Consider the following 19,446-nt stretch of genomic DNA (forward strand, 5'->3'; position numbering starts at 1 on the left):
GCCTGTTCTGTCTCTTTGAGAAAGCTTCGTAGCTGATTCCAGGTCTCTGCATTATTTCTTTCCCAAGTATATATCCAAAATATAACATAGCTTGAAATAGTTAATTGGTAGGTTAATTGGTCACTGTAAATTGTCCCGTGATTAGGCTCGGATTAAATTGGGGGATTACTGGGCAGCGTGGCTCGAAGACCCGGAAGGGCCTATTCCACGCTGTATATCAATAAATAAATAAATAACATTATACTACTATGCCCTTTTTGTCATTCCAGGGATTTAAGTGACAGCATCCAAGTGTCAGATTATTAATAAAGCATCACATTTAGATAAGACAGATACACATTCTATTCACCCTTTAAAAGTAAATAAAATGACAATATAATGTTTGCATTTGATAATGCTGTAATACAGAAATTGCACTTAGTATAACAAATTTTAAAATCATATTTAATATATGCACCTGATTTTAAAATATACTTGCGAAAGAGGCTGAAGCAAATGAAGGATATATTTTCTCAGTTTCAAATAATAAAGCCTATAATTATATAATCACACCATCAAAATTGATGGGACATAATCCTGTTTATGATCAAGTGGTCTTAACTAATACTTACTTTAAGTGAATGCTCAGCAGTGGATTGCTATAAAAGCATTGTACATAGTAAGCTCACAGAAATGATGAGGAAGGATTCACCATCTCCTAAATAGCTTGCACCAGGGGCAGAAGGAAAAGATCACATAGTTTTGAGGTAACGAGGTAGAACATCTCACTAGTGCAGAGTTATCTGATTCCATTAAAGTCATTACTGGCAGAGTGCACAGGTGCCTCCCCTCCCCCTACCCCCAGCTACTGCTCGCATATTGCTGTGTGGATGCTGTGTGGATAATGGTGCCATTCTTACAAAAATCCGGGTGTTGTGCCTCTGATCACTTGTCATTCCTTAATGGAAACAAAATAGTCCTCCCAGTAAGAAGCCCAATGTCATTTCGCTACCCCATGCTGTCCTAGCGATAGTCAAATGACAGAGTGATTCTCAGTAGGAGTAATTAAAATGTAAATATTGATATTTTATTATTTGAAATTACTTTCCAGTACAGCATTTAATGTTGCTCCATCTGTGCAGCTCTGTTTAGTGGTCACTTAAGTGCAGCTCTGGGACATGAAGCAGCAGTTCAATCCTGTCATGTCAAAATGCTTGTTCCTGCTTAATTTTGATATCTAATTAAGTGGAAAAGTACAGTCCGTACTGTAATCCAGGCATCTTAAACAGCTGCTTGGGTATATTTAGAATTAATCTTGGCTATGAATTGTCTTAATGTATGCAATTAAGAGTCTGCGCATTCCTAATTAGGTGTATTAGAATCATGCAGCTTACCATCCTGGTATAGACTTTGGGATGTCTGCCTCAAGAGTAAATGATAATGCTACTAAATGGATTGTGATAAACATGGCAGCGTTAATGTATTTTTTCATCCTGCATTGCTGCTGCATAGAGTTTCATCCCTTGTTTCAGTGAGATGAAAGCAGCCTCTGATAAAGGCTAAAACCACTTCAGTCTGTTCAATGGCACCAGTCTACATTTCAGTATGTCTCTGTTACACAAGCTCAAGGGGATTAGGTGTTATAATTCTCTAATTTTCACCATATTTACCGTCTTCCCCCAAACAGAATTATTCAATATTTATTGAATATTGAAACTCTGTTTGAAAATTGACAGAAAAATTAATGCTTTGTTAAATGTGCATGATGTACATATTTGCTCAATGTTTAAAATTCTTTAAGAGTTCAGACAGATGTTTTCAAATCTGTGGGTATTTTTGATATGGGCAAATGCCTGGACATAATCTGACTCAGTATAGCATGTGATGTGACTGAGTTGTAGTTTTGCTTTTTAACAAGCATTTGAAGACTTCTTTTCTGTTCTTCTTATCTGCCCCAATATTATTGTACATTGGCATATTTTGGACAAATAGATAGTTTTTCATATGTATTTTGATGAAGCAAGACCAAATAATTTAACAATATTACTGTAGTAATAATATACTACATAGTGCAGCAGGGAAAGTCTTAGCTAAACAATCAGAAAAAAATCATTCTCTTTTTGAAGTTTATACTTTTAAATCACCTGATGCAGCAAAATATACAGATTGAACATTTCCACTGCCCCACTTGGATAAAGTGTTGGGAAAGAGGCAATGGTAGAAATTTTGGATCTTTATACAATGTCTCAATATATCTGAAATTACACATCCTGCATTTTGACCTCCATTGAGTCCATGAATATAGAATTGTATAAAATAGTGAAACTGCTTTGAAACAAAAGACAAAAATTGTAGAAAGCATTGTCAGTCGTTAATTTCTTGACTACATCGTGATAACATTTGAAGAAATTTCTGTTTAGAATGGGAACCAACATTGCTATATCGAAGTCCATCAAAATTGATGAACTGAGACTCACAATAGAAATGTCACCTCTCCCTTGGGGGAACTACGGGATCTCTTCTGAGACAAAGATATTGCAAAGGCAACTTCCAAGACATTAGCTGCTTCACTAATGAATTTTAGACTGACACAGGCTGCGTGAAGATGTGTGCTAGGGACGAGGTGGTACTGAATTTAATTTTCATAGTGAATATGTCATATGCAAAAGTGCGTTGGTCTGTTTAACCTCATTTTCATCATAAAGGCAGTTTCTAAATTTTACTTTTAAAAAGATTCTCCTCCATTTGTACTGGCATTTCTTGGCTTTTTTTTTATTAACTTCAAATTCTTAAAATCATTTACTAGTTTTGACCAAGAAGGCATACTGTCTCTACTTAGATTTCCCATACAGTTGCATAATTGGCCACCAGAAGGTGTACAAGAGCAATATTAGTCCATTGCTGTTTGATTTGGTGGCTCAGGTAGTGTACTGATGTCGTGCATTCAATCCCATGCCCTCCACAGTGTGATAATTTTACACATTAGATCGCTCTATTCCAGAGAAAATAAACCTCTCTAAGTTTAGCTTTTGGGGAAAATATTACAATTTGATTAAACCATGTTAATGAAAGCAAAAAAAAAATGGAAGTCAGTTCACAACAGATATGTTTTAGTGGGGTGTAAAAATGGAGATTCAAAATAAGGTACAAGAATGCCAGCATAATCTCAGTCATAATTCTTCTCTCCTCCCTGATCGCAGTAAAGTAAAAATTAAGAGTACATTCTTTATAAAAAGAGCATTATTCCAGTGTGTTTTTTTTGGCTCCAGATTCCAGCATCTGCAATTTCGTGTTTCTCCAAAGGTCATGTGTTTTACATCTTTCCTGGAAATTATTCACTAAGCACCACTATCATGAACTGTGTTTCCTATGTGTTCCAGCAAACATGGAACAAAAAAAAAGAAACTGGCCTGCTAATAAATAGATAAGAATAATTAGTGTTTCATATGTGAAGACGAAGTTCATCCATTTTACCTCAAAGCTAAATTATGGCAATGGCTTACCTCTAAGAACAAATATTTGCTTTTATTCTCAACATATATATGTCTTTTTCAGAGTCATTGAATGATATTTCTTTGCCCTTCACACACACACAAGATGCTTAGATTCATTCAGTTGACTGAAGTGAATCGCTTCACCTATCCAAAAGTGCTAGACAAGCGCCACTGGCATTAGCATCACAGCTAAGGCCTGCAGCAGAACTGGGGAGACTTTGGAGTTTCTACACACGTAAATGTCAATACAGTGCCTTCTCCATCATCAGCACTAAATTCACTTTGATGCCTCTTTTCTTCTTTTTATTGATCCCTTCATGAGAACGTAGATTTGTATCTGTTAATTAATGCATCCTGAAACAGCGTTTGTATTAATCAGTCAGATAAGAAAAATTGGATGCCTGCGCCCACATGACAACCGTAAAAGTGCTGCCCTGATAAAATCATTGATAGGCCTCAATAAAAAAGTTCCTCCCTCCACTCAATAAACTAATCATCCTGCTTTTAATTATTAGACAGAAGATGTGTGTAGATTGGGAATGTGTAAATCTAATTATTTACCAACAGCAGTGGCTGGGATTGGAAAAAAAAGCCTCATCACTGGAAGGTGCTGCAGGCCACACACACACACACAATCTGGTAATTCTATGGGGATAAACAAAAGAACAATTCTTTTACTCCTTTTCCCTTTCCCAATAAATCAGATGTGAAATAACATTCTTGTTAATGGGCTATAGTGTTGTTATAAAATACTTTTGAGGTATATTTCTGCAAATTTGAAAAAGAGTGTGTGTGGGGGGTGGGAATGGGAAAGATGTGTCATCTGAGCAACCTAACAGACAGCTTATGGCAGTGTCCTCTGTGGTGAAGAACAGCAAATGGGTGTGGGATCACAATGTATGAATAACCATTGAGTCAACTATCATGCACTTTTGTCATCTCCATACTTGAAGTATTCAGTTCATATAAAGTACTGTATTCATGACCTGTTGTAGCACCAGTTAACACAAGTCTGCAGTTAATGCAAGGCTGGTGTATCAGCTGGACATTGAAGGAGTAGAGGCTGTTACGTTTCCAGTGTAGAAGAGAGTCTGCTAACTGATGTGTATGCACTCATAGCTTGATCCTTTCTGACAAGAGAGAGTGAATCAGTTCTCCACTTTTACATTAGTGTTGATGACACATGATATAATGCTGCAAATATTACGCACCCTCACCAATAATGAGCTAGATCATGAAGTTCATGCCCATGTCTATCTCGACAAGACACAACTTCAGCAGTCCCTGTCCTGCAGGTGGCAGATTATAATAATGGCAACCCTCTTGGAAGATGTATCGAGGCACAATTCCTTAGTAAAGGTGTCTCCCTAAGCCCTAAATGGGCAGATACAGCATCTTTTTCTCTTATTTCTTCTTCCTCTCTCTTTTGTTCTGTATGCCTTCAACTCGTATTCCAAGTTATCCTCTATTCCTAGGGGATGGCTGAGTATCCGTGTCTGGGAACAATTGTATTCTGTAGAAGCCTTGAAGTTCCCTAGTACCTGATAGACCACTCACTGTAGAGATTTGAAGCATGGAAAAAAACTATAGAAAGCATTAAACGCTTGAAGAATCTTAGCAACAGTTAGAAGAAATTGACCAGCCATTACTTAATGATCCATTTAAAAATCATTGCCATAGGTTACATCTTGCTGATGAACGTGTTTAACCATGCAAATTTAAGAACAGCTTCAGTTTGAACGTTGAACTCCAATGTATTGTCCTTTGCATTAAATTAATATTATACTGATTTATATCAAGATCTACCTTTCCTCATATTTCCATCAGGTATTCACTGTGCATGCACTAATGCCCTCATGAATGTAATACCAGGTGTGATTTGCCCCACAAATCTGTTCTGTCAACTCTTTTGCATGTTTAAATGCAGTCATAATAGTCAAATAAGGAATGCTAATACTGCAACAAAAGGAATTGTGCAGATGTTGGAAGTCCTGAGCAACACAAAATGCTGGAGAAACTCGGCAGGTCAGACAGCATTTATTGAGGAGAATGAACAGTTGACCCTTCATCAGGACTGGATAAAAAGGGGGAAGAAGCTGGGGGGAGGGAAAGGACCATGAGCTAACAGGTGATAGATAAGTTCTTCTGAGGTGGGAGATAGGTGGCTGGGGAACTTGTGATGAAAAGGAATGATGTGTAGGGAAACAAAGGGGAGCGGACGGAAAAGGGGGAATGGTTACCAAAAGTTAGAGAAATAGATGTTCATGCCGTTAATCTATCCGTTCTCTCCAATACTGAGACGATGAGGTCAGGTACAGGTTGGAGGAGCAAAACCACATATTCCATTTTGGTATTCTCCAAGAGATGAACATTATGAATATCAATTTGTCTAACTTCCAGTACTCACTTTCCTCTGCCCTCCCCACCTTAATGATCTTCCCATCAATTCCCTCGGTTTCCCCATCTCCTTTCCCTTATTTCAAGGTGTACAGTCTTCTACAGATTCCTCTGTCTTCAGCCCTTTTTTTCTTCCTCCTATTGCCTCCTAGTTTTTCACATCATTACCTTCCATCCCCCCTCCCCACCTACCAAACTTCCCTCTCACCTGATTTCACCTGTTCCACGATAGCTTGTGCTTCTCTCCCAAACCCCTCCTTCGTTTCCAGTTGTATTGAGTGTCAGCTCAAAAAGTCAAGGGATACTTTCCAGAAATAACAGTATATTTTAAAAAGGTGTACAAGCCCATTCTATATTGTTATGACTGAGGATGATTTAACTTCTGAATGCTGCTGCCATTATTTATTATGAAGATAAAATACCACAGATCTGAGAAATCTGAAACAAAATACAGTAGTACATCTTGGAAATATTCAGCCATATGGTCACATGTGTAGTGGGAAAGGCAGATTTAATATTTCAGATAAATGATACTTCCTCAGCACTCGGAATAAAGGTTCTCAATAACAGTCAAGTGGAGAACAGTGCAAAAGGGAATGTTTGGATACGGAGAAGGACTTCAAATGTTCTCCATCTACGGGAGCAGTTTCTTCTGTATTTTTCAGTTTAGTATACTTGATCTGTTGCCATTCAATGTAGTGTGCCTTACTTACACTGGGGGACCAAATTGACTGGACGCGTGGCTGCACATCTCCATGCATTCCCCAAACATGACCCTGAGTTTTGATTCACCCTTTACTTCTCTGCCTTACTCCCATTCTGACTACTCTGTCCCTTGCCTCCTGCACAGTTTCAGCAAAACTCAGTGTAAGAGAAAGGAACAAGAGCTCATCTTGCTACAGGATATGTTGTAGCTTTCCTAACACAACACTGAATTCAACAATGTTAGTCAATGAACATTTCCAGTATTTTGTTTCAGACTTCTAGCATTTCTTAGCTAATTATATTCAGCTGGGCTAGATATATACTCTCTTTGTGCTTTTGTTACTATGCACGATGATCCTTTTTATTATTTTCTTCCTTCCACCCTTTCATTGACCTTTGCTCTTGCAGTCCCTTCCTCTTGCCTTTTACTCTGCATCTCTGGATGTCTGTAGCTACGATGAAAAGCCGTGCACTCAAACTGTTAACTTCATTTTTCTCTTTACATACGCTGTCTAACTTGCTAACTGTGATTTGTTACATGCCCTTCCTTTACCTACTGCCCACTCCTTTGAATTGTGTGACTGCGCGCGTGCACACACACACACACACACACACACACACTCTCTCTCTCTCTCTCTCTCTCTCTCTCTCTCTCCCTCTTGTTTGTTTAATCCCCTTTTGATGATTTTATTAAGTGCCTTTGGTCGGCTCTGCCAACTGGCATTCCATTGCATGTCACTGGCAGGCCAGAAAAACCACCTCAAAAGCTGTAAACTATTCTCGTTCTGTTAACAAGATTGTAGATCTTAACAGTGAGGAGATAATAAATTAGTACTGTAGTTGGTATAAACAATAGGCTGAAAGACATATAATGAGCTGTTTGCCATTAGTGGTCTAGTTAGACAGGGATGAAGCACCTGATTCATGTAGCGAAGCCTTCACTGTGACAGCCCTGCCTGAACAGATGTTTTCAAAATTTGCCCTCCCTTGATAAACTGGTGACGGATTTGCTTTTCTGTTACCACAGCTGTGGATACCTCAGCCTCACCAATAGTAAAAGCAGCGTCACTTTGCATACTTAATACTGTGCAACAGAAATTTTTTTCAATAAAGAATAAATATGAATTACTATTTCATTTACATGGAACTACTGAATTTTGGATAGAGGATACAAATCCTGCAAAACAGCTATGACTTGATCTCAGCTAAGTATTACTCATCTAAATTTTGGATAAGTTTTGTTTTGCTTGGATAGTGCAAGATTAACTGTGATGTCACCTCATTCATTTATACCATTTCCCTTTTCTGATCATGAACCTTTTTTTGCACACTACAATAGCATGAATAGGAAGAAGTTCTGCCAAATGCAATGCCTCGACTTCATTGTTGTAGGCGGGCGAGTACAGCACTGACCTTGGCCTTGTCTCTGTCCTTATCACTGTTTTTGTGTTAACAATTAATCAGGGCTATAGTGTAATCGGAATCAGTTTTGTTATCACTGTCTAATTTATATGATGTGAAATTAGTTGTTTTGTAGCAGTAGTATAGTGTAAAGACATAAAATTACTGTAAATCTCTAAATATATAGTGCAAAATATAAAAGAATAATGAGATAGTATGCTTGGCTTCATAAACTGTTCAGAAATTTGATGATGGAAGAGAAGAAGCAGTTGCTAAGTCATTGAGTGTTGGTCTTCAGGCTCTTCTACCTTGTCCCTGATGATGGTAATGTACTTGATGGTGAAGTCCCTTATTGATTGATACTGCCTTCTTGAGGCACCTCATCTGGAAGATATCCTTGATGGTGGGGAGGTTTGTGCCCACGATGGAGCTGGCTGAGCCTGTAACTCTCAGCAGCCTCTTTAGATTCTGTGCTTTGGAGGCTTTGTACCAGGTTGTGATGCAACCAGTCAGAGTGATCTCCATTGTATATCTGTAGGAATTTGAAAGTGTTTTCAGTGATGTTTCAAATCTCTGCACTCCTAATGAAGCAGAGCCACTGTGAGACCCATAAACATAAAACTTCTTACCCTTTCTCCCTCTGAACACTCAGTGAGCACCAGCGTGTGATCTGACTTCCTCTTCCTGAAGCTTACGTCAATTTCTTAGTCTTCCTGACACTGACTGAGGCTATTACTGTAACACCACTCAACCAGCCAATCTGTCTCACTCCTGTACATTTCGTTGTTGCCATCTGAGATTTTCTAACAACTGTAGTCTCCACAGCAGATTTATAAATGGCATTTGAGCTGTGCTTCGCCACACAGTCATAAGTGTAGAGAATAGAGCAGTGGGCTAAGCACACATCTTTGAGTTATGTTTGTGTTGATTTTCAGTGAAGAGTATGTATATATGTCTATGGTTCCATATTAGTAATGTGGTATTAAAGTAGAATCACACTATAATATACTAAAGCTATCTTTGAGGTGTATGTCTCACTGCAAAATAAAGGGTAGAGGGAGTTGCCCTTTCTTTCTAGCCAAGCTATGACTTAACCCATTTAAATTTTAAAAAACATTCAATTTCCCTCTCCAAGCAGGCCCTTTTTTTTTGATTAACCATTGGTGCTGCTTCATGCGCCCATGCTGAGTTGTCGATTTCACTAACTTTGCCTCTGACTTCCACCCTGCCCTTAAATGCACTGGTCTATTTCTGAAACCTTCCTCCCTCTTTCTTGATCTTCCTGTCGCCATCTCTGGAGAAAAACTGTCTAATGACATCTTTTGTAAACCAGCAATTCCCATGGCCACCTTGACTTGTATCTCTTCCCAGCCTGTCTCCCATAAAAATGCTATTCCCTTTGCCCAATTCCTTTGTCTCTATTGCATCTGTTCCCAGGCTGAGGCTTTCCTTTCAGGGATGTCCTCCTCCTTCAAAGAAGGTGGTTTCCTTTCCTCTACCACTGATGCCCTCACCTGCATCTCTTCTGTTTCCCACTCACCCCATCTTCCCGCCATCTTAACAGTGCTGGAGTTCCTCTTGTCCTAACCTACCACTCCATGAGCATCTGCATGCAACACATCATTCTCCATAACTCCATCCACCTCCCAAAGTTCTTAAGTAGTTTACTTAAATACATTGAGTCCTAACCCCGGCACTTTAACATATCTTACTCCTGGCGGTTGAATTGTAAAGCCGAATGGCATTGGGGAGTATTGATCTCTTCATCCTGTCTGAGAAGCATTGCATCGATAGCAACCTGTCGCTGAAACTGCTTCTCTGTCTCTGGATGGTGCTATGTAGAGGATGTTCAGGGTTTTCCATAATTGACCGTAGCCTACTCAGCGCCCTTCGCTCTGCTACCGATGTTATACTCTCCAGTACTTTGCCCATGACAGAGCCCGCCTTCTTTACCAGCTTATTAAGACGTGAGGTGTCCCTCTTCTTAATGCTTCCTCCCCAACACGCCACCACAAAGAAGAGGGCGCTCTCCACAACTGACCTATAGAACATCTTCAGCATCTCACTACAAACATTGAATGACGCCAACCTTCTAAGGAAGTACAGTCGACTCTGTGCCTTCCTGCACAAGGCATCTGTGTTGGCAGTCCATTCTAGCTTCTCGTCTAACTGTACTCCCAGATACTTGTAGGTCTTAACCTGCTCCACACATTCTCCATTAATGATCACTGGCTCCATATGAGGCCTAGATCTCTTAAAGTCCACCACCATCTCCTTGGTCTTGGTGATATTGAGACGCAGGTAGTTTGAGTTGCACCATATCACAAAGTCCTGTATCAGTTTCCTATACTCTTCCTCCTGTCCATTCCTGACACACCCCACTATGGCCGTGTCATCAGCGAACTTCTGCACATGGCAGGACTCCGAGTTATATTGGAAGTCTGATGTGTACAGGGTGAACAGGACCGGAGAGAGCACAGTCCCCTGCGGCGCTATTATTAATGCTTTTTGAGAGAGTGATTTTAGATGCATATCATATTTTTACTGAGTTAAGTATTGTATGTAATTAGTTTTGCTACAATAAGTGTATGGGACATTGGAAAAAATGTTGAATTTCCCCATGGGGATGAATAAAGTATCTATCTATCTATCTAAAGCGATTCTACCACCAAACACATCTTTACCTCAACCACTCCCTGCTTTCCACAAGGATTGCTCTCTCTCCATGATTACCTTGTCCATTCATCCTTCCCCACTAATCTTCCTCCTGACACTCATCCCTGCAAGCAGCTGAAGTGCCACAGCTCCCCATCCATCTTCTCTTTCACCTCCATTCACACCACCAAGTAGTCTTTCCAGTGAATATGCTGGGGTTGTCTATTGCATCTGGTGCTCCTGATGTAGTCTCCTCTACATTGATGAGACCAGTTGTAAATTGGGAACTGCTTTGTCGAGCACCTTGGCTCCATCCACCAAAAGTAGTCTTTCCCAGTGGCCAACCATTTTAATTCCTATCCCCATTCCCATTCCATGTTGGTCCATGGCCTCCTCTTGTGCCATGCTGAGACCACTCTCAGGGTGGAGGAGTAACACTTCATATTCCATCTGGGTAGCCTCCAACCTGAAGGCAGGAATGTCAATTTCACCTTTTGGTAATTTTTTTCCCTGTCCCTTCCCTCTTCTGATATTCCCCACTCTGGGCCTCTTACCTCATCCCATCTGGTTATAACCTCCCCCGATGCCCCTCCTTCTTCTCCTTCTCCCATGGTCCAGTCTCCTTTCCTATCAGATTCCTTCCTCTTCAGCCCTCTTTACCTTTCCGACCTTTCTGCTTCACCTCTCGCCTTCTAGCTAGTCTTCCTTCGTCTGCCCCATCTTCTTATTTTGATGTCTTTCCCCAGGCTTTCCACTCCTGAAGAAGGTTCTCAGCCCACAAGGTTCACTATTTATTCATTTCCATAGAATCTGCTTGACCTGCTGAGTTTCTCAATCGTTTTGTATGTGTGTGTCTGTTGCTTTTGATTTCCAGCATCTGCAGAATTTCTTGTATTTTTGAATACTTCTGCCTTTTGCCCCTTTCCTCAATTAACCATCAAATACTTACAGAACTGAGAAAGTTATTTCTCTAGTGATTATGCAGTGTCCATTGGCCTGATCCAGTGTTTTATTTGATAGATGAGAAAAGTGGTTTTAATCATGGATTGAAAGTAATCTGATTCCACCTTAGCTATGCTCATCCATAGTTTATGACAATGAAACACTGCAATGTCTCTCTTTTCTTTTCCAGGCTTCTCTACATTATCTCTGGCTGATCAGATGAGTCTCCTCCAGAGTGCCTGGATGGAGATTCTGATCTTGGGGATTGTGTACAGGTCACTCTCTTTTGAGGATGAGCTAGTATATGCTGAAGACTACATCATGGACGAAGACCAGTCAAAGCTAGCTGGACTTCTTGATCTGAATAACGCCATACTACAGCTGGTAAAAAAATACAAGAGCATGAAGCTGGAGAAGGAAGAGTTTGTCACCCTCAAAGCTATTGCACTTGCTAATTCAGGTTGGCAGATTTGGCACTGTTTCAATATCATTATCTTCCCTGTCCCCCCTACCCCATCTCTATTAGCATGTTCTGAGTTGGTGACTCCCCGATCTAAGCAAAAATGTTTTGTTTTAGTTTAAATATTTAACTGTATATTGTAATGGAAATTGAATTATTTTATCTCTCAAATTGATTACATCCTTTTACACCTCTTACAACATAAATTAGAGTATTCAGTATTGAACAAAATCAACTAACAATGTGCAAGAAATTGATATCTTCAAGAACAGTCTTGTATAATATGAATCATTGAAGATTATTAATTATGTTGCTGATTTTTCTGTGAGACAAACTATACCACCTCGCATATTTATGGATATGCTTTCAGAAGCAGAGACTGTTTTCAATGCGATGCCAACTGGATCTAAAATACATCTCTTTCCTCTCTGTAATGAATTGTGCACAATCTGCACCAGCATAGAAGAGGTTAACTTTTTCAGCATGCACATTATGCACATTTGAATTTAAAGTGTAGGAGCAACTGGGAATGAATCATGAATAAAATCGTTTGTGCTTTGTTGTTTTTTTCCCTTCTCCCCGATGCTTTATTGCAGTCTTTAGGCACTTAAGCATTTGCATAAAGTTCATGATAGATCACTCTTTAATAACATGCTGATCGTTAGCTACCTGAGTGTCAATAACAGCTCTGATGTTGTGTACTGTTGACAATCACGCCATGTCCCTCCGTTTCCCCCCTGCCTTCTTTTGTTTTGACCTAATCTTTGAACTTTATCTTGGTTGCCGGCCAGTAGTTTTCTCTTTAATTACAAGAAGGAAACTGTCAATAAAATCTGTTAAATGGAATCAAATGAGTAGCTGAATGGGAGGACAGCCATTTGTTCAAATTCTACAGCATTCAAGGTATTGACAGTTTGTTTTCTGAGGCCATATGTGCTGATCAATCTCAGGCTGGGCTCAGCCACGCTGAAAAATGAAAACCCAGATTGCTTTTGCTTATTTTCGGATGACAGCTCTTGATTTGGTGGGTCCGAGATGAACCTTCTGCCAAATTGTACCCCAGAGAACCAAAGCGTGACTGTTTTGAAAATTATTTTTTAATTGATTTTGTAATTAACAGTTCATCTCATATATTGATGCACAAATTCCCAGATTGATGGGAGGGAAATTGTTTCAACAAAAAGTTGCACTTTTTCTATTTGTCTCAGCAACTGTTGTTGGCACTTCACTGCTCTGATAAGGAAAATGACATTTCCGAACTCAGCATTTTCAGACAAATAATCCACTTTTATTTCCACTTAACTGGACATTCACCTTGCTTTTGATTTAATTTTGTCTGGTTATGATGTATATTTGCACATTGTCTATCTTGCATGACATATTAATATACTACTTAGGTGTCATAAAATGGGCTGTAAGCTGCTTCACCGCAGGATCATACTGTAGCTGTGTGATAATGGATGAGGCTTCTGTTCCTCTGGATTTTAGCACTTCAGGAACTGTAAAGTTGAAGTTATAAGACTTATCCTGGAGTGCTGCAAATGCATCATGATGTGCTGCATCAATTTGAAAGAAAATACTGCAAGAAGATTAATTATAACAATCTTCGTATTTTACAAACAACAGATTGCAGAAAATGCCAATTTGTTTACCAGCAGCCGAACTCTCAACGCCCAATCCTTTTGCAGTAGTCCACTGGCGATTCACCGTGTATTAAATGTATTCCTCAAACTGAGCAAAGTATAGAAACATATAATAGCAAAGTACAGTTGCACCAAAATAAATTAGTAAATTGATTAGATATAACACAGAACTTAATTATTCACTTCAAAGAACATAAGAAGGAGTGTTGCAAACAGAACTTGATATTCAGATAAAATCCAGCTTTCTGCAATTTTATCAAAAGCTGTTATTTTTTAAATGTTTGTTTTACCTCTATAATTGCGAGTTTAAATTTATTCCAATATCTGATGCTCAGATGAAATTTTCATTGGCTATAAAAGATAGTGCTTCTCCTTTTAAGTATTGTGCTCACTGTCTGTTTGGAGTGTTCCTGGGAGTCTAACCACATCTGATTCAAGAGGTGGACTATAAATAAAACTTAAATGTTAAAAAATGTTCCTTAGTACTTGATTAATTTTATGAAATTTAAGCAGCTGTTCGAAGCTCAAAATCTGCAGAATATAGTGCAGACATTCAACAAATAGATAAATGAAAAACCACGAAGTGATCTTTCATTTAAAGTTTGAGGACAATTTGTTTAAATCAACAATAAATTGTGTTTTAGCTGAATGATCCATCTTTCAATCGGATGTGAAACTAGTCAACATGCAGATATGCATATTTTTCTTTAATTAAAGTGGCATTAAAGAGTTTTCCTGTTTGGTTTTATTGTCTTGCAGATTCAATGCACATAGAAGATGTTGAGGCTGTTCAGAAGCTGCAAGATGTCTTGCATGAGGCACTGCAGGACTATGAGGCTGGGCAGCACGGAGAAGATCCACGCCGTGCTGGTAAGCTACTGATGACGCTCCCTCTTCTCCGGCAGACCTCTACCAAAGCTGTGCAGCATTTCTACAACATCAAACTGGAAGGCAAAGTTCCCATGCACAAACTATTCTTGGAAATGCTGGAGGCCAAGGTCTGACTAGAGGAACCTCGGCCTTCCCATGAAAACATACAGAATGGGTTAGGCCACAGCAAAGGGAAGAAATGTAGGAATTGAAACAGACAAAAGTTAACTAGTGTTTAATTGAAAAAAAAACTGCACTGATATTTAGCAGTATGACTGTGAAGCAGCTTTCAACTTCTCATTCTTCTAAGATTTTTTTCATGCAGATTTTGCTGTTGAAATTTTTAATGAGGTCTCTAAATGAAGAGAGAGAAGGAAGCCAGCCCTGCCAAAGGATGGGAATCCATAATATGGATGCCACTGAATTAATAAGAAGAAAAATATCCCCATCAACAAAGGATTCAGACTGACAACTGTTTTACCTAACAGTACAGCGCATTGACTGGATGCAGTATTAGGTTCCATATGAACAGTCTGTAATTAGGCATCGGAGCAGCGTTGCATTGGCTGCTTCTCATTGCATTTTTTCCACCTTAGATCAGTTACAGCCATTTAATTCCTTAATTGTTTTCAAGTCTTCCAGATATTTCTTAGGTTAGGAACTATGTCTATTTCAGGGAATAGTAAGCTTTACACAGTCATGCAATACTGAAAATACTGCATTTCTTTGCTGGCTGGAAAAACGATGGACAGTTATGAAGAACAAACAAAACTTTTTTTAAAACCTTTGTTGTTGATGTTGTTTATGGGTTTTTTGTACCAGCTTTACCACTACAGCCATTTTATTAATCTGTGAATTTATCTTAAGCAATAGTGAATGAGAAGGTGCATACTTTTTATGGATGCAATTTATGTTGAGTGCCAGTTCAGTCAAAATCCTCAACTTCTTTAACATGAGTAATGCATAACTTCAAGATCACTACTGAAATTAGGTTACACCTTTATTGATAGATTAGTCAATCTGACAATTGAATCCAGTGCAACAAGATTATACACTAGCTTATCCCAGCATATTTTCAAAATATGGTACTAATGTAAAATAATGTACTTTGCAGACATATTTATTAACCATTCAAAACATGACTGTTAAGGTGTAAATTTGATTTAGCGACTAATCAGATGTTTTTCCTCCCCTTTAAAGGCTACATTTGCTACATTTTAAAAACAAACAAAGACGCTAACCTGTACCAAGTACTCAAATGTCAGTATTAGTAGCTGCTCCCTGTTGTACCATGTGACATCCTCTTCTGTGTACACATATGTAATCAAAGATTGTGAGCCTAACCTGAGGTCATGTATTGGAAACAAAAAAAAATGTTGTAGTTCAGCTTGCAATGTTTCATGTTTGCTGTGTTCTTCTAATTTTAGTTGAATTCAAAGACTGTTGTCTTGTTCTTATTGTGGTGTTAGATTCTTGTGATTGTACGCATTAGACACAGGGTAGAATTAGAGACAGTAATGGATGTAAAATTCCTCAGGAGATAGTGTATTCTATTCCTTACTGGTGATAAGATTGCTCCTATTAATAATAAGAACAAATAGTTTAAGAATCAGAACAAATATCTCTTCTGACAATACACATTTAAATCATTAATTTAAAAAGGGATATTTTGTGTAACAGTTTATTGTAGAATAACAATGTATATCTTAGAAAAGAATTTGAATATTTCCAATCAATAGGTAAATGTCTAATTTTTAAATGCTGTAAATATAGCTATGTTCAAACATCTCAAGTAGTTGTTAAAACCAGCTTTGTGTCGTTACAAGTTTTTGGTGCATACAAGTTTCCCAAACTACTGCTACATTGTGTGCTTTGAACAAAAAAAAAAGAAAAAAGACAAAAAGGTTGACGGTATGCATCAACCTTGTGCTATAAATACTGTGTATCATTAGCCGTACGAGACTATATAGTAGATTGTGGTTTCTCAGTAGAGAATTGACTGTACTGTGATTCTAGACTTTATTCATCATTAGCAGCTCATTCAGGTGGTCAATAACTTGAGGTTTATAGCTGTAATAGGGAACTAAGAAGCTGGCACGACCCTTAAAAAAAAATCCAACTCCTGGGAGTAAGGTGCTGATTTTGAGTAATAGGAGCTTAGCTCTGTGGAGTGCAAGGGAAGGATTTAAATTTTTATTTTGTTCAGCTTATGGTTAGAACCAGCAGCAAAATCTCACTTACCAGTACTCAGAGCAGCAAACTGAGATATTTAAAATGGTTCTACGTTTTAAGCTGTATCTATTTTTTTCTCCTTTCTTTTCTTTACAATGATCTTTTTTTCTGTTTAATTATGGCAATATGATTGTGCGACTCCTCACTGTTGCACTTGCATTTCAATCAGAACAAATATTTATTCCACTATTTGCATTTTAAAAAAAGACAAGTTTCAAAATAATATGAAAAAATTATAAACAGCTATTTTTCTTATATAGAAGAGAATGTTGGGTGTTGGTGGTTGTATTTAAATTATTTATGCATCTGTGTTTACCTGCCTACAAACAATTTACGGCAGTCTTACATGCAAAGTTTAAAAGCAGAGAAAAAAGTTTTAAAAAAGCTACAAATACCAGGAGTTGAAGTTTAATCTGTAGTGAAAAACCATGTCTGTAGTCTAGACAAGCTTTGTGCTTCACATCTGTAAACAATCAACTGTATATTTTTGTGACGTGTATCATACTGTGTGCTCTGACAAATGTCCATTTGTGTAAATGTATTTATTTTATATTGTATATATTGTTAATGCAAAAGGAGACAATGATTCTGTAACTTTAATCAGTTCCAATGTGTACTCTAATTATGCCTTTCAGGATGATGGTAGAGCAATATTAAACAAGCTTCCACTTTTACATGCTTGATTTGGTAGAGTGTGTGTTTTTTGGAAGAAAAGATCTGAACAAAGCTGAGATAATTTTGTTGCTTGTTCTACTTTTATAGTCCCATTTCACATTTACATATTTTCTTCCATTATAGAAGCAAACTTCTGTCCATCTATGCCAGTCTTAGAGTAATCCCATTCTTCACTCAGGTCTATAGAATCTCTTCAGTGTCAATAGAGGAATTCAGAAATTCCAAGTTGATCGAGTAGATCAGCTGCAGTCAGATGTTGTTGAAAACAGAGATCTTTATCAAATCTAGCTTGTCTTTCATTGCAATCCACACATCACCGCATTACAGTTGTGTTTTAAAATTAAAAACAGAACATTCTGGAAATACTCAACAGCTGAGGCAGCATTTGTGGAGGGAGAATCTGCAGTAATTTTACTTACTAGTCAGTAGCTTTTCATCAGAACTAAAGAAAGTTGGGAAGAAAAGTTTCGATTTGCAGAGAAATTGGGAGCGGGGACCTGGAAAGCAAATTAGTTAGATGGCAACATAGATCAACTGGAGTGATATTAATGCCAAGCAAAAGAATTGTGTTTGCACACGTACATGGGATTTCAAATATCTGAACCTATTGAACATTGTGCTATAAAGCAAAGGCTATAATGTCCCTAACGAAGTGTGAGGTGAAAGGTTCCTTGAACTTATATTGACATGAGAGCTGACCCAAAAGCTCATGGTCACATTTTCAGACTAAATGAAGGTGTTCAGTGGAACAGTCACAAATTTGAATTGAGACTTTATGGAGAATTCACCTCATTGTAAACATAATTTATGAAATTAGTAAAAGTACAAGTAAATCACTGACTCACATGAAAAACAGGGTATGAAATAATTAAATGTTGAATCTTCTGTGCTTACTTGGGTAGATGCAGTGAGGTGGGTTGGAGGAGTAATAGGGTAACTGACGAATGGTGCGTTTAGAATGTTGGGAGGAGAGGGAAAGCCGTGATTGATGGTGGCATCACACAAAGTATTGGTGGAAAATGACTGCTGTTTGGGATGGGGAAGCCTGACATGGTCCTGAGAGAGTGGAAAGTTGTGGATGCAGAAATGTGGAAAATGAAACAAAGTTGAGAACCATGTCAATAACAATGCGGGGAATTCTCAGTTAAAGGAAATGGGAAATATTTTGGAAGAACTGTTAATGAAATGTTGAAGACAATGGGAGATACAATGGAGATAGAGCACTGGCAGATTGGCATAGAGTCAAAGACAAAGTAGAAGAAAGTGTAATCAGGTTGGGGTGAGCTAGTGAGTGCACTATCGTATCCATGGAAATGTCAAAGAAGGTAAGGAAATGTTAGATATATACCAAATGAAAGTTAAGGAAGATTAGTAATTGAAGGGTTAGATGAACACAGGGAACTTTAAGATAGTGGTGCTAACTTTAGGAACTCTTCAGAGTGGTTCTTTATCTAAGCTGCTATCCTCAATGAGACCAGATGATTTAAGAATAGGGAAAAAAATATAGCAGCAGCTTCTGAGGACATCTTGAGGACAGCCTTAGCAAAGAGTTGAAAATGGAAAATGTGGGAAATACTGAACAATTCAGGCAATATCAAATGCTAAAGCCATCAACCTGATTTTTGTTCTCCCTCCATTGTTGCTGCCAACTCCAGAGTGCACCCAACACTTTCTGCTTTAACTTTAAACACAACAGATTCCGCAGATACTGGAAATCCAGAGTAATACACACACAAAATGCTGGAGGAACTCCGCATGTGCCAGTGATATTAAACCTGGTTCTGATTCAGGCCAAGCAGCATCTGTGGAGAAGAATAAACAGTTACCGTTTTGGACCAAACCCTTCATCAGGACTTAAATTTTCATTTTAGATTTGCAACTTCCACAATATTTGTTACTTTATCATTGTCAGTAATGGAATATTATGCCAGTTCCCTCAAACTCAGTGTTATTTGCATAAGAAGTCTTAGACTAAGGAAATGAACAGAATTAG

At 38.3% G+C, this 19,446-nt stretch overlaps 1 protein-coding gene across 16 annotated transcripts in view; it reads left to right on the top strand.

Moving 5' to 3' along the window:
- The window catches only part of LOC140730432 (estrogen-related receptor gamma), a 231,489-nt gene extending 214,037 nt beyond the window's left edge, over nucleotides 1–17,452 (top strand). For all 16 annotated transcript variants that reach the window (XM_073050820.1, XM_073050829.1, XM_073050836.1 and 13 more), the window contains 2 exons: nucleotides 11,764–12,033; nucleotides 14,436–17,452. In XM_073050820.1, the coding sequence (XP_072906921.1) occupies nucleotides 11,764–12,033; nucleotides 14,436–14,680 (515 nt within the window). In that variant the 3' untranslated portion in view covers nucleotides 14,681–17,452. The remainder of the gene's footprint in view (nucleotides 1–11,763; nucleotides 12,034–14,435) is intronic.
- The last annotated feature ends 1,994 nt before the right edge of the window (nucleotides 17,453–19,446 follow it).

This window comes from Hemitrygon akajei, chromosome 7 (genome assembly GCF_048418815.1).
Source record: "Hemitrygon akajei chromosome 7, sHemAka1.3, whole genome shotgun sequence".
Classification (NCBI taxonomy): Eukaryota; Metazoa; Chordata; class Chondrichthyes; order Myliobatiformes; family Dasyatidae; genus Hemitrygon; species Hemitrygon akajei.